Source organism: Embiotoca jacksoni, unplaced genomic scaffold (assembly GCF_022577435.1).
Source record: "Embiotoca jacksoni isolate LCO1_2020_lvr unplaced genomic scaffold, fEmbJac1.0.p SCAF_24, whole genome shotgun sequence".
Taxonomy (NCBI): Eukaryota; Metazoa; Chordata; class Actinopteri; family Embiotocidae; genus Embiotoca; species Embiotoca jacksoni.
In genome coordinates, this window is record NW_027185375.1 from 7,525,364 (window position 1) to 7,541,022 (window position 15,659).

Below are 15,659 nucleotides of genomic sequence, written 5' to 3' on the forward strand. Positions count from 1 at the left end.
TTATTGTAAATTAAATAATAGTTTAATAGGTTTTTATGACGCATGATTTTGTGTTGTGTGCCTGCTATCCCTGTCTCTTTTTTTAAGCATGCTTTCAATAGTCGTGTGCTAGTGATGTAACTTTGGTGAGTGTGCGCCATGTTGATGAGAGTTTTAATCCGAAGGGACATCCTGACTTAATAAAAATGAGATAAATACAGAAATAAAATTTAACTGCATACTTTTACTGTTGAATTTTGGATTTGTAGTCACATCCCGCGCCTCAGCAGTTACTCAGCGAAAGACTAAAACACCAATTTGGATTGTCGGAATACATGAAAATAGCTCGGTCGTAAATGAGTCACTCGTCGTGCGATTATGCCTTAGTCAATATTCGAATCATTGCACTAATATGATATTGAAGCTGCTTTGAATAAATGGGTCTGGAGCGACCTGCGTTGACCTAACAGAAGCAGAACCAACAAGAAAACAGAAATTCACCTTACTCATTATTACCTTTAAAACTTTCTTCAAATTTAAACGTAGTCGGCCTGTCTATGGCCTGCTAATAGAGAGTAAGTTAAACCGGCTGTTTTATCCTCCTTATCGACTCATTTTCTTTGCTTTACAATGTGAACCGGCTCCGTCTGTGGCTGTCATCTCCCTACACTTTTCCTCTCTTCTTGGCTCTTTCATTTTCTCTTCCTTCGCTCTCTCCCACACTTGCTCTCACATGACCCACCAACTCTCTTTATTCCCTTCATCTTCCCTCTCTCTCTTTTTTTTTTTTTTTATACCTCCTATCTCACCGCACGTCTACAAAAACACCCATACACCGCTTTCTTTCCCTTTGTCTTTTTACCTCGCTGTGTTCTTCTTCTTCTTCTTTTTTTTTTTTTTTTTTCAGTCCCAGCACGGCACATCTTCATATAATTACTCTCCATTAAAAATGGATTAGATTTCACCTTCACAGTCAGTCTACAGAGGGAGAGCAGGAAGGAGGGAGGGAGAGGACAGAGAAAAAGGGGGGATTTGAGAAATCGGGAGAGAAGGACGAAGAGATGGAAAGGATGGGGAGCGGTAGATTAGGAAGGGTCTGAGCAAGGAAGGGAAAGGGAACATAGAGGGGGGGGAGAAAGAGAGGACAGGATGTTAATCTAGAACACTTCTCTCAAACGAACCCAAAGACATGAGAACAGAGATGGTTTGTGGTTGTCTTGTAGATTTAGACTCACATTTTGTTCTCAAAGCAGTCAGAAGAATTCGTTCACCCTTCACACTTGTACTCCGTCACAAATACTCAGAAAGTTTGTGTGAGCTCGGCCGTCACACATTTGTCCAGTCACAGAGAAATGGCTGCGATTCAAGAACAAATTGACCACTCAGTACGGCTCAGTGGACGGGCTCATAGCTGTCAACGCTGGATGTAAATTAGACAAACAAAAATACAAAAAAGGCACTGTGTTTACGGCAGGCAAGAAGGTTATAGAAAAATGAATGCATCAGACGTTGTTAAGGTTATTCAAGGAATGGACCAGAAGCAAGAAGTGGACCCGTCTTGGTATTCTGAGCCTTAAAAACAACCTTTATCTTAAACTAGATTTAACCACTAAGTGGCACATCAGACAATCTGGATCGTTTATCTTGTAAGTGACACCCTCTCTACATATGGAAAGAACAGTAGGTCATAACTGATGAAATTAAAATGCAGCCTCCCATGGTTTCTGAGGAGTATGTTTCTTGACACCTCTAGCAAAGGGCAGCCCTCGTCTATCCTCTTGTGCATCTCTTTGCCAAAGGGAGCAGATGGTCGCTGTGAGCCCACAAGAGGTGAGGGGGTCTGGGCCTGGAAGAGCTCCAGTTCGTCTCCCCCCCCCCACTCGCCTCTCCTGTGTTTCCCACCTTGGGGTTAAGAAGGGTTAAATCTAATGCGCTCCGACTGTGTTTGTGTTCATGTGTGCGTGTGCGTGTGTGCGTGTGTGTGTGTATGTGAGTCTCGGATTATCTTCTTTCCAACTGCACAGTCAGTCTAGACTGCTTCCAAGCAAAGAAAAAGCTGCATTGTTTTCCTCTGACAGGGAGAGTATTTACATTTAAGACTGGAAGTGTGAGTAACCATTACACCCGTACAGTTTACTGCAATCAAATACAACTGCTATTATTCAGCTTTGTTGACACAATGGTGATTTTACTGGAAGTTTTAAGGGATTAGTGATTAGTGCTCTTGTACTGGATTACGCGTGAAAATAATGTTATTCTTTGTTATTATACTTGTGAATGTCACCTCCACCTGAACCTCTGGAGAAAGAACAGGAATCAGTGCAACCATAACTCAGCTCAACTCAGCTTTATTTATATAAACACCTTTCATAAAACCCTGCAGCCCAAAGTGCTTCACATCAGAGCAACATACACACATAAAAAGCAAAGATCCCAAAAAATTGACAGGCATACACAACAGAACAATAAGATTTGAAATAAGGTAAAACTCGTAACAATGTAGTTTAGATAAAACAATAAAATAATAAACAATAAAAACAATATTATAAGAATCAATAATTAAAATTCAGAAAAGTAAAGAAAAACACCAAGGTTAAAAACAATAATCAAAATTTAAAATCAGGACGATAAACATCACTAGAAATCCAAATTAAAAAGATAGGTCTTTAGTTTTCTTTTAAAAGCACTCAGAGTTTGTTATTCTGATGTCCGAAGGCAGCGAGTTCCACAGTTTAGGGGCATAAAAAGAGAAAGCGCTCTCACCAGACTTGTTGTGGAGCACATGAGGAATATGTAAAAGAAAAGCATAGGATGACCGCAGCGATCTGGCAGGAACATCAAATGAGACAAGACCACTGATGTAGGGAGGGGCACGATTATTTAAAGCTTTATAAACAAGTAAAAGACATAAATAACCATAAGCGTAACCAAGCAGTTTTCCTTGTGATGTCCGGACTGAGACCACAACTGTCTTTGAGTATTTATTCTGCGTGGCATGGTGCCCTAAGTTTAGTCATCCCTATTTTGGGTCACCCACTCTTTTATTCATTCACTAAGGCAACAGTGACGGCTAAAAAAGCACCAAGCTCACTAGTCACGCCATAAAATGTCGCTCTGAGAAAACCTTTGGATAGACTACCATGAAGTTTGGTACAGACATTCACCCTCCCTGTCCCCTCCAATGAATGGTAATAATTTTTTACCATCATCAAATTGAATCTCAGTAAGTTCCCCATCTTTAGCATGTTATCTTTGCCTAATATCACCAAATACAAACGTTACTCATCAGCATGTTTAAATCGTTGCTCTTAACACGCACGCTGATATTAGCACTTAGTTCAAAGCACGACTAAAACAGCATAGCCTTACAGAGCTGCCAGCCCGTTTGTAAACTGTTAGTCTTGTTATAACCCTCAATATATAAAACCATTTGTGAAATTGTATCAATGAGCGGAGGGTAGAGGATGATTTGATAAAGGCGAAATGTGGTTATGATATTAAAGATAAGTCCCTAATACTCTATAATTGGCTGTAGTCACTATTTGAAAGAAGAGAAAAAGCAACTTTAGAGCACAGCAGAATACATCATGTTGGTATTGTGTTTGTGTCTTAGTCTGTGGTGGCAACCCAACGCATTGACCAGTCAGGTCTCAGCAGGTTCGGATTAAACGCATTACTGATCCAGTAAAGTCCACCGAGGTGCTGCAGGGTCACTCATACACGACGAGGATGTGTAAACTGATTAACTTAACTTATGTTGGTTAAAAGAAACCCATGTTCATTTTTGCTTCATCGCGGACTCGAACACGTTTGGTAAAAATCCCATCCAGCCACCCACGACCACATCCCTTTGTGTACTTTGTCACGACCTCTTTAACTGGCTGGTCATACATGCGTGTAGTTTTCACGCATAGGCAAGGAAAAACGTGACACTGACACAGTATCCTCTCGTGGACAGATGAGTGTATTTCACACTTTGGTGTGATACCGGGCTGATCTGTGATAACCATTATAACTCATTTTCTATTAATATTCATAACAATTCTGACAAACAGCATCATAACATCATAAATATACACGTGCAGCCTGAAACGTCTGCAACATAAACAAAAATTCTGCCAGAAGTATTATTTCAAAATAAATCCCTTAAAAACCTTTAGAGGGAGGATTCGCTTTCATATTTAGTATTTCATTTATCTCAATATATATGTGTTTATTATCGCCCAGTCCAAACCTCAGGCATATCTCACTTATATATATGAATCTAAAATGTGGATATTTCACTGCTATATTTAGCTATTGAGTCATCAATCATCAGAAAAAGAACCAAGCATTCCCATTTGGCTGCTGTCAAAGCTTATGAGTCTCTGTTTTGGTGTGTGCTTCGTTTTTGTGCTATTGCATGATGCTGCACACGCTGAGCTGCTAAGTTTCACACCCCCTCAGGCCCGTGGAATCAATTTGAAAGTCCTTGTATGTGTTCAGTAATCCACGGGTATCAGCCACTCTCTCAACATCTGTGAAAAGTGGAGTTTTTGGAGGCCGGAGGTTTTAATGTGACGACCGGCAGCAGGTTGTTTCAATGACAAACAGGTCAGAGGAACGAGTCTGACATGGAATAGGACTGAATACAACACAGCCATGTGTGTGTGTTTGGACTGAAGTGTGTGTGTGTGTGTGTGTATTTTAGCCTCGGTATGTGGGTGCATATAGTGTGTTTGTAGAATAATAGTTTGCTCTCTTTCCCTCATTTCCTTTGAGTGAAGTTCGAGCCTGGACAATATGTACACCCCAGCTTGGTTTCTCACGCTCCCACTTTGTCAAATGATTCACCACCAAACACACACAAAGTGCCCTTCAGGAATGGATTTGGCCGAGTTTCCTCACCTTTTTTTTTTTGGTCTGTAAACCTATGTGTCTTAACATTTCTTTTTCTCTCTCCTTCTTTCTTTCTTTCTCTCAATTGTCCAGACGCCCCGGTGGCAGAGTTACATGACCTGTTCTGTAAGAAGCTGCAGCAGTGCTGTGTGCTGTTTGATTTCCTGGACTGCGTGGCCGACCTGAAGGGGAAGGAGATCAAACGTGCAGCGCTCAACGAGCTGGTGGAGAGCGTGGCCACGAGCAGAGGAGTTCTCATCGAGCCTCTCTACCCGGAGGCTATAAAGATGGTAGGAGGGGAGGAAGGAAGGGATGTTAGTGTTTAAAGAGATGGACAATAATCTCCAACCCTAGAAGAATAAATCCAACAAGTCGTAGATCAAGAGATGAAAAAAACCTACTTTGTTGGAGTTAGGCACAAAAACTAGTTGGTTAGGGTTAGAAAAAGATCATTATTTGGGTTAAAATCCATGTTGCTTTCTCACAGACTTGGACCCTGATCTCCTGGTTGAAAGTACATGTGTGTACATTTCATGCTTAGGTATGGCCAACCGTGACGCTGACACGGTATCTTCTAGTGGACTGACTGCTTTGGGGTGATACAGGCCTGCTCTAAATATTGCCCTTTTCTTGTGAAAGACGAGATACTTTTACCTCTTCAAACTTATAAAATCCTTTAAATCAATGAGAGGAAAAAAAAAAAATCACACTGAGGCCATAACCTGTGATGTGGGGTCACAAGTGGAAATTGCTTGATTTTAAGGCAACACAAGCCAAACACATTGAAAACCCCTGACTGATGATAGGAGAACAGATGAAGAGACTGAAGTACAAGACAGATGAATAAAAGTTAACTATCCAAAAGCCAAAATAGTAACATTTGGGAATGGACAATGACAAACAATGTGCATGTTGGTGGAGCAAACAGATCAATAGAAAGATGGATAGAAGGAAAAGAAATATAGAAAGCCAGAAATATATTTCCACATGTGAATCAATCCTTATCAACAGCAACACCTGGAAGTCCAACAAATGGCAAGAAAAGAGATGAGGATATGAGGAGTGGAGGAGGAGAAGATGGATGAAGTAGGAAGAGACAGCAGGTAGACGGTGTGATATCCAGCAGAGGAGCTCAAGGTGGAGTCACGAGAGGATACAAACATAGGAGAGAGGAAGAGAAAGGGAGAGAGGGGGAGATAGATAAGGGGAGGAAAGGAGAGCAGAAAGGTTGGAGAAGGTGCTGAGAGGCAGTAGTCTGCACTGATGGTGAGAAGGAGAGGGATGGAGAGGAGAGATAGGAGTGGAGAGTGTGGACACCAGAGATCCCAGAGGATATAGAGAGGAGGGGAGGAAGGAGGGATTGAGTCAGGGAGGGAAAGCCAGCAGCGGATAGAGCTTATGTTATATAGTCATTGTACCCAGAGGGGGTGGAAATGCTGATAGGACAAAGGATGGGGTGGAAGGAAAGTAGATGAAAGCTTTAATGTGTGGCTTCTGGCTTTTAAAAAAAAAAAAAAAGCTTCTGATAGGAGTAGCTAATAAATGCAGTGGTTAGGTGGGAGGCAAAGAAAGAAAAGCTCGATTAGGTTCAGTGCTACAGTATGCAGATGACTCACTAAATACTGCCAAATCTGATGTTTCTAAAATTCAGAGATGGGCTCTGGAACAAGACGTACTCTGCATCCAATACCTATATTAGCATACTGTTTAGGATGCCAGAAAAAGAAGAAATACCAGGATGTCCTACTACATCTGGTTGTATTTGGCCGTATGCGGGCCAGCATACTTCTCTGTCTGTTCTGCCCCGCAGTCCTCTGAGCCTCTGAGAGAGTTGGTGGCACTAATGCTCTGCCCAACTGCAATTCACACATAGAAGAAGGAAAAGAAGCATCGAAAGGAAATGTACTCGTTCCAAGTCGCATCCTTTTTCAAATGCTGCGCTACAGATGTGACCAAAAGGGTGAGAGTTCAAGTCGCATCTGCAGGACGTACTAAAAGTAGAAAAGAAAAGTTGGCACTTACACTTGGACAATAGGATGTAAAGGTGGAGAGAGTGCTCTGAAACAAGGGGAATGGAGAGATGACAGGTCAAACCAGGTAAGAGCGAGGACGGGAGAAGCTTTTAACATAGTACTTGTTAACCTTACAGGATTTTAATTTCCAGAGAACCATTTATTTATTTATTTATTTTTTTTTGGAAGGGCTACAGAAAATGGAAAGACTCACTGTATCATTGTGACCCCATTTTAAATCCAAGTGAAATTTACTCACCGCCTTAAAATGAGCAAGTAAAGTGGCCCGTGGAAATGCATTCGCTGAATAAATCATGACGTAGCGAGCAGTCGCTGCATGACTTATCAGCCGTTCCTCCGACATAGTCTGTGAGCGGGATGTGGCCAACAGCGGCTGAAGTTGCTTAGAAACTGAAAAACAGTGACTCAAGAAAGCCATTTATTTCCCTTCATGCAACAGCTTCTTTTAACTGGACACTTTTTTGTACTGTAGTGCAACACTGCCACCCACCCAACACAACTGTTGTACTTCATTTATGTGCTTGATTAGTATGGGACTCTTGAAGACTCTTAATTTGAAGGATAATTGGCATTGTTTTATTCATCCTGTGAGAGCTGAATTGCCGTGCAGTGACACAAATCTCCTCAGATAAATGGTTCGACGGAGGTTTAGTGAAACTCGTGAATACTGTGACGCGCATCATGTTGAAATGATGATTTTTTTTTTTTTTTTTTTTTTTTTTAAATGACGTGCTCTAAAACAGTCATGACGAATACTATACCAGCACAGTTTTTCAATCCGAAACATTTCTTTGAAAATACAATCACATCTTTCTGTTTGTCATTTATTCCTCGCTAATCTCTTTTTCTACCTCCCCACCTACATCTCCCCCCTGTTCTCTTCCTGTATACATGTTTTCCACTTCCTATTTACTTCCTCACGCGCCTCCTCCTGTTCCCATCGCTCTCCTTCCCTCCTCCCTCCATCATTTTCCAGATCTCTGTAAATATCTTCCGGACTCTCCCACCCAGCGAGAATCCAGAGTTTGACCCAGAGGAAGATGAGCCGACACTGGAAGCCTCCTGGCCACATCTGCAGGTAAATTATACTTGTGCACGTTCATGTGATGTTTAATTTGTGATCACATTATGTGGAATTGCATTATTTTATGTCATTTAGCTTGCAGATGTAAAGAGAGGAAAGGCCAGTTTATCAGCAAAATATGTTGACTTTGGCCTTTTTCTCCCCAAAAACTTGTGTTGTTATTGAAGTGAAACACAATGTCAGTGCCGTGGACAAGAAGCCTGTATTATATATAGCCTATTTTATGCTACATTTTGGAGGTCAGGCAATGCCATAATCCACACAGCTCCCATCAGCAACTGCTTCAGAGGCAGCAGTTAGTGTTTATCTGAGCTGTGGGTCCTGAAGGTCGGTTCAGGCTGCGATTTAAAGTAAAATTACATGCCAAACTTTTATCACTTTTTTGGGGGGCCTGAATCACAAAATGGAGCTCTAACAACAAAGTACAACCCGGTCTCATCCCGTGGCGTCAAATACTGCTGTTTTTTTTCCGAGCCCGCTGGCATCTCAGGGATACGCTCAGCTGTGTGGCAGCAAAGCAACAGTTAGGTTCAGGAAAAGAATCCTGGTTTGGGATTAGATAAATTGTGACAGTAAAGATTACGAATGCCGTGTAAGTCAAATACATTAAAGTTCGCTTACATACTTGAAGTAAATCCATGCTGGCTTTTGCTTTCACACACACTCGAGCTGCGCAATTCTGGATAAAATGAGAACCGTGATTCAGTTGCTTCGAGTTGAGATCATAATTATTTCTCTCATTTACCTGATACGGAAGGAAACGCAACAGAAAACATAATGACGCCTGATAGGCGAGCGGCACAAACTTTGGGCAACACTCTTGTTTGTAGATTAAATGCAGCAGCATCATGAATCTTCATGAACAGAAAAACAATCAATTTCAGTCTCTTGTCCCCTCTTCTTAAACACAACCTTGAAACAAGTATTTTTCGGTGTCGTCTTTTTGTTGGTGTTTCTCATTCGCTCTCACTGAGTTTATTTTCCTTCCTGCTGGTTTCTGCTGCTTTGCATCACATGCTTTAATGCTGTGTTGTCATTTGTTGTGGGAGAAAGTCGCAGCGCTCGTCTTGATGCTGCTGATGCCCCAAATGAAAACGCAGCAGAATTGTTTGTCATTTGGAAATGACAATGCATAAAGATATGAATGGACATTGGGATTTTCACGTGATTAATCATGCAGTCCTAACAGACTCAAACACTTGCTGGCCAGCTCATGAAACACTCAGTCTCCTGATTTTCTTTTTTTTTTTTTTTTATTGAAAGAGGTAACTGACTATTAATCTGAGCATGCAGTGTGCGGGTAAATTTCTTTGACTGCCATTTGGAGCGGCTTTACAAGAACTGTTTGACTTTTTGAAAAATACGTTTTCTTGCCAAGAGTTAGATGAGAACATTGATACCACTGTCACATCTGCTTGGTCAGTATAAAGGGACATTCTGCAGCCTGTTAGCTTAGCTTCGCATTAAGAACGGAAACAGGGGGGAACTGCTTGCCTTGGTCTAAAGGTGAAAGGTGCAGACACAGTGAGGACAATAAAGATGAAACTGGAGAATATCGCTCTTCTTTCTCCATCTCTTTGTCCTCCTCTCCCATTGTTTTGCCTTCTTAAATTTGTGCCTGAGCAGGTTTGGCGTCGAACTAAGCTAAACGGCTGCAAGCTTTAGCTATAAGTTAGAACAAACATCTAACCCTCTGGAAGAAAATGAATAATTCCCAAAATGTCAAACTTTTCCTTAATGAGACAAACACAGACAGACCTAACAGTATCTAATCTCTCGCCTTTTGTGCCTCCGTCAGCTGGTGTACGAGTTCTTTCTGCGTTTCCTGGAGAGCCCGGACTTCCAGCCCTCCATGGCCAAACGCTACGTCGATCAGAAGTTTGTCTTGCAGGTAATCCTCTTTCTATCCTCAACTGGAAAGATCCAGTTTGTTAAATCCAAAACCTTTAAACATTTTATGCTGCTTCCAGAAACTCTGATAAATGGAAAGATGTGAATAAATGAAGCTTCTTTTTTGAAATATTGCACAACCTGCTCTTTAAATGTCATTGAATTATGAGCTAAGTGCACATCCCCAAAAAAGTATTTAAAAACTTGTGTGTGTGTGTGTGTGTGTGTGTGTGTGTGTGTGTGTGTGTGTGTGTGTGTGTGTGTGTGTTGTTTAGCTCCTGGAGCTGTTCGACAGCGAGGACCCCAGGGAGAGGGAGTACCTAAAGACCATCCTGCACCGTGTCTATGGAAAACTACTGGGCCTCCGAGCCTACATCCGCAAACAGATCAACAACATCTTCCTCAGGTACAAGCTACAGTCCACAGAAACCAATGCACAGGATCTAGACGAGCTATTTATAGTGTTTGAACATCAATAAATCAAACATTAGCCTACTAACAAAGAGCATCAGCAGGAAGAGGAGCAGCCTCAGTGACCGCTATTATGCTTTTTTCAGATTTGCGCAAGAGTTGCATAAAGGTTAATTATTTTACCACCCAAAACGATACAAGATTTACCACGTTAAACCAGGAAGTACTTTATATGAATACTTGTTCAGTGTTATAAAGGGATCTCTAACCGCCTGAGAACTTTTCCAAAACATCTGTTGCTCCTCAGCATATTATTAGTCTAATTCTAATTTGCTTAATCTTTACCGGGCTTTAAATGCAATGGAAAGGTGGAGCAGAATATGTTGGGGATATGTATATATATATATATATATGTGGAATATGTGTATATGTTCCTGCAGCAGTTTCTTGATTGTAGTTCCTGCATTGTACTTCCTTCTTTCTGAAGCCCATGGAACTATTTGGTTGGAAAAGGAGCTAAACAAGAACAAAGGACCGGCAGTAGGAAGCACAAAGGTTAATGGAAAATCTAGCCTTCGTTTTGAGACACACAAAACCTCTTAAATCTACAGTTTGGTTCCTTCACATATGTACACACAGCACTGTGCACGTTTGCGGTTATAACACACTGAATCAGCCACGTATCTCCGTCCTGTATCTATCCCAAGAGCTAAATTGTTGTGTAGTGACACAAATCACCTCAAACGATCGGCCGAAACAGCTCAGACTAACAGCGATGCTGTGATCATTTTTCATCTTATGCCTTCACCCGGTGTGCTGTTGCGTTTGCAATATAGTTCAAGGAAGGGAGAGCAGGGACGGTGCTACGAGCTGTGTTAGCTGGGATCTCTGACAGCGTAAAGATGCAGTATAAGTATAATATTGATCAGTTCCTGAGGACAGTCATGAATACCAATAAATTTTATGCACACATGGGTCATTTTACAGGAAGGTAACAAAATATGTTTGACTGTTTCTACAACTGCCAGCTGCTTTTACACTTGTTAAAGTAGAAACTGTTGCTTGACCTAATATTGCATCATTCAGCTCCTTTTGTGTGTGTGTGTGTGTGTGTGTGTGTGTGTGATCTTTAGGTTCATATATGAAACTGAGCACTTCAACGGAGTTGCAGAGCTGCTGGAAATTCTCGGCAGGTTTGTACTCACAAGCACACCCATGTCTGCTGCTCCGGTGCCGGTATACTTCAAGGCCTGAAGAATACGTTAGGAATAAATTCAATCAACCAGACACATATGCACACTTATACACACACTATACTCGGCCAGCTGTTTCTTTTCACAAGACGGCTGGTAACATGGTAAAGAAAGTAACGGCAAAAACAAAACAAAAACTGCTACCGAGCAGACCTGCTGCTGCGACTGCTCAACACATAAAACAATACGCGTTCTCATTTATCATCCCTTTTTGTTATCAGGTAAACAAAACCAGCGTGCAGTCTGACGGTGTGAGAAGTGAGAATAAGGAAGGCAGGAAAATGAATAAGGGGGGAGAGGGAGGGGGAGGGTGGCGGCAGGAAGGAGATACAGAAACAAGAGGGGGGGAGTTAAAGACATAAACACAATATGACTCAGAAGTTTGTGTCCTTTCCTGCTTCGTCTGTGAACAATGAGGAGAGCCGAACTGATAAACAAACGTGTTTTGTCATGTTTATCCTGACACACCAATCAATGTGAGCAGGAATAGCAAGATGACAGTCATTAAGAGAGAGAGAGAGGGACCTTTAAGGATGAATACAGATGTGATATAGTTGGTTTTCCTCTCTCTCTGTATACAAAATGTAAAAGACGAGTTGAACACTGTTGAGGTCCTGGTGAGCATATCATATTATAAAACTAGAAGACCAGGGCACGGCTCTCATGGCTCCGTCCAAAGTGGAAAAAACACGTCTACTAATACCTCCGAAGCTTTTTTGTTTACGTTTGATTTGATTAAGCTGCACATTGTTGCCAGTGTCAGCGTTGTTAGCTTCCTCCTGTCAGATAAAGCAACTGCAAAAATACAAAAACAAAAACAAAAACAAAAAAAAGCAAACAAAAAAAATACAAACAAACAAACAAACAAAAAAACCTCCCAACCGATTTGCTCGGAGGACATTTTGAATTTACCAGCTACCTGCTGCAGTTATAATCCTCATTACCTAGCAGGCTCGGTTGTTTTTCTATCTTTAATTATTTAACTTGATTTAGGCTGAAATGACTCAAAACAATCTTTATTGGTGTATACATAGAGAAGTGGAGGAGACGTTGAGAGAGGGGGATTTAAATAGATCTAGATAGACTTGAGAAGTTTGCTTGAACTTGGATTATCACATCAAAATGAAGCACCTGCGTTAGCAGTTAGCTTCTGTTGGTTTGAGCAACCACAAAGAAAGACTGAATTTTTGTTTGTTTTAGAGTTGTGTGGCTTTTTTTTTTAAGAAGGACTCTAAAAAACTAAGTGCAGAAGAGAAACTACTGGTTTTTTTTTATACTTTGATGCTGAGTAATAATCCAAAACTACATGAAAGCTAGTGTTTTTTGTTTTTTTTGCATAATAGAAAGTGTGTAAGACACTTTATAGAGCACTCAGAGAAAGTACAGATATGAGTTCATAGCAGGGGCATATTTGTATATCAGTTCTTAGACAGACGTGTTAATACTGCTGAGAGACACAAAGGACAAATACAATAAACCAAAGATGGTGGAAATGGATAAATCGCAGCATAAACAAGTCAGTATTAGAATAAATAAATGTTAACTTCAGGGGCATTTTGGTGGCTGGAATCTGTCTTCCTCCGTCTGTCTATGTTTTTCACTGTCTGATGTTATACTTAGAAAGGAGATGAAAACGGATGTATTCAGACAGATGTTGAGATTGGAGACATTTGTCCTTAATGCTGCTCATGCATAATAATTTCAGCAAAAGAAATGTAGATTTCCCAACAATAAAAGATGAAGCGATGCATACAAAAGAAACCCTGAAACTTCGAACTTTCGAGCCCCATTTCACTTGTTTATGATCAAAAAGTGAAGTCAAAAATGGACTGTGATTTTTGAGTTTTGGAGAGGATACTGTGGAGAAGAGGGAGAGGATGAATCCAAGGTGAGAAAAGAGGGATAGATGGAGATGAAGAGGGTGATGAGTGAGTGAACAGTGAGTCAGAAGTGGAGGAAGGAGGGAGAGCAGGAGAGGAGAGAGAGGTTTGTATTCATGTTGGTGGTAACAGAGGTATTTATAGCTCCTCCCACACACCTAGAGAGGGAGAGAGGATGCACTGTACAGAAAAAGAGAGGGAGAGGAAGGCGACGGGGGTATTCAGAAAAAGGTTGAGAGGGACGCAGAAAGACATTAGAGGAACAGCAGGAGGGAGACATTATTGAAGGGATCTTGTGTTTAACACACAAAGACGTTATTGGGACTGAAGGCAGACTGACAGGTAGACTGATACAAAGACAAACACATAAATCGTCTACGCAAAAACTGACAAACGGCCCCGGAGCGTCACACTTTCCAAGTTTAGTTCCCACTCGTACTGCTGCTCATACTTTGTCTGTGTCGGTCGGTGCAGTAGTAAGCCGAGCAGACCACGCGTTTGTCCAGTCACTTGGAAATGGACAAGAATAGACTCCACCACGCAGACAAATGCGAAGGCTTACACATAATGTGAGTCGAGTTTAGCTTTTGGAGCAACATTTGATGTTGTCATATAAACAAATATAAATTTTTCTGCTTTACCACAGAGTTTTTCCACTATTAGTCCAAATGCATTATTTATTGTTACAATAGACCCACAGTGCTGTTAGCTATTAGGCTGCAAAATGATGTTACATCTTCCTTTATCCTGTCTGGAGCCCAAGGAGAACAAGGTTCATTCTCATATTTGATAAGTGTCTTAAAAGCCGATGCGGCTCACCATTAGACAAATTATTGACTGATTGAGTGACCGAAAATTTATCAAGTGCTGTTTTGATAATCAATTTGAGGCAATTATCCAATGAAAACAACAAATATACATGTCTCTCCTCTTCTCAAATGCCACATCTTAGTGCTTTTTTTTATTTTGTATTATTGTTAATTGAATAAAGTCTCTTTTAGGTTTGGAGTTTATTCACAAGTTATTTTTTTGATATTGAAATTTGCGGTGTAACATTTTATTTACATTTTTAAAAAGGATTAATTGAAACAAATCGAGGTATTAACTGATAATAAACATACTCGCATGATGCAGATTGAAGCTAATTAACAGTGTAGTTTTCAGTATTTTTTAACATATTAAAACATGAAAACTTTACCCTTTTTTGCCATGAAAGGGGCAAAAATATTCCCATACCACACAGGTGAAACTGTCTCTTTAAGTGTCTTCTCATCTCCTCTATTCCAGCATCATCAACGGCTTCGCCCTGCCTCTGAAGGCCGAACATAAGCAGTTCCTGGTTCGGGTCCTCATCCCACTCCACACAGCAAAGTCCCTTTCCATCTTCCATGCACAGGTCAGTGATCGTCCCACGCACGCAAACATTTCTACGTCTTTGTTTACACATTAGGCTGTTTTAGAAAGTCTTGCACCCCCAACCGGTTTCTTTGGATATCTCTGGGCAGGGAAAACGGTTTCTGACACCCTTTTATGTTTTATGTAACACCACAAATGCGGTCACACGGCAGCAACATTATTTGATGTCGTTTGATGCCATATTTAAATCCACATGCAGAGGAGGAATATGTATTTAATTGGCTGATCTTCGTTACATATGTTCTTCCATTTGTGTCGTGTGACGCTCTGCGCTTATATTTTGTTCCCACCATTTTCAAGCAAACGCACCTCTGTATTACGTTTGCCTGGGAAGAAAACCCACTGAAACGTCAGTATTTAGAACTTAATTCTCCAACTATAACAAACTGGATTTCAGTTTATCTTCAGGCTTCTTTACACCAGCCTCTAACCTGTGTTTTATTCTAACAGTAATCTAATTGTCAGCATCACCAAAACCATGTCAAGTTAGCAGCATCTATAGAAACATTTGGCTTGATGATATGTAGGATAAACACCGGGAAGACGAAAGTCTGGACTTACTTTAATATCATGAATGTCTCACATATATCAATATCTCATGATAGTGGTGGTCAGGGATTTCTGCGATGCGTCACATGTACCACTAGGAGGCAGAGTTGAGTCACATATGATACTGCAGAGAGAGATGCTCTCACCTCGGGAGTGAATGCCTGATGTCTCTTTGCTGTGTTGGTGTACGTGTGTTTGGGTTGTCATAAGATTTGATGACATAGATGGCAGCCAGTCATCATGTGTGGCACACATTTGCTTATACAGAAGGTCTGAGGTATGTGTG

At 41.0% G+C, this 15,659-nt stretch overlaps 1 protein-coding gene across 1 annotated transcript in view; it reads left to right on the forward strand.

Annotated features, from left to right (window-relative positions):
• Positions 1 to 15,659, forward strand: part of ppp2r5b (protein phosphatase 2, regulatory subunit B', beta) — a 42,119-nt gene that overhangs the window by 15,406 nt on the left and 11,054 nt on the right. The window contains exons 2-7 of the mRNA XM_069159267.1: positions 4,951 to 5,147; positions 7,867 to 7,968; positions 9,773 to 9,865; positions 10,140 to 10,270; positions 11,409 to 11,468; positions 14,696 to 14,804. Of these exons, the coding sequence (XP_069015368.1) occupies positions 4,951 to 5,147; positions 7,867 to 7,968; positions 9,773 to 9,865; positions 10,140 to 10,270; positions 11,409 to 11,468; positions 14,696 to 14,804 (692 nt within the window). The remainder of the gene's footprint in view (positions 1 to 4,950; positions 5,148 to 7,866; positions 7,969 to 9,772; positions 9,866 to 10,139; positions 10,271 to 11,408; positions 11,469 to 14,695; positions 14,805 to 15,659) is intronic.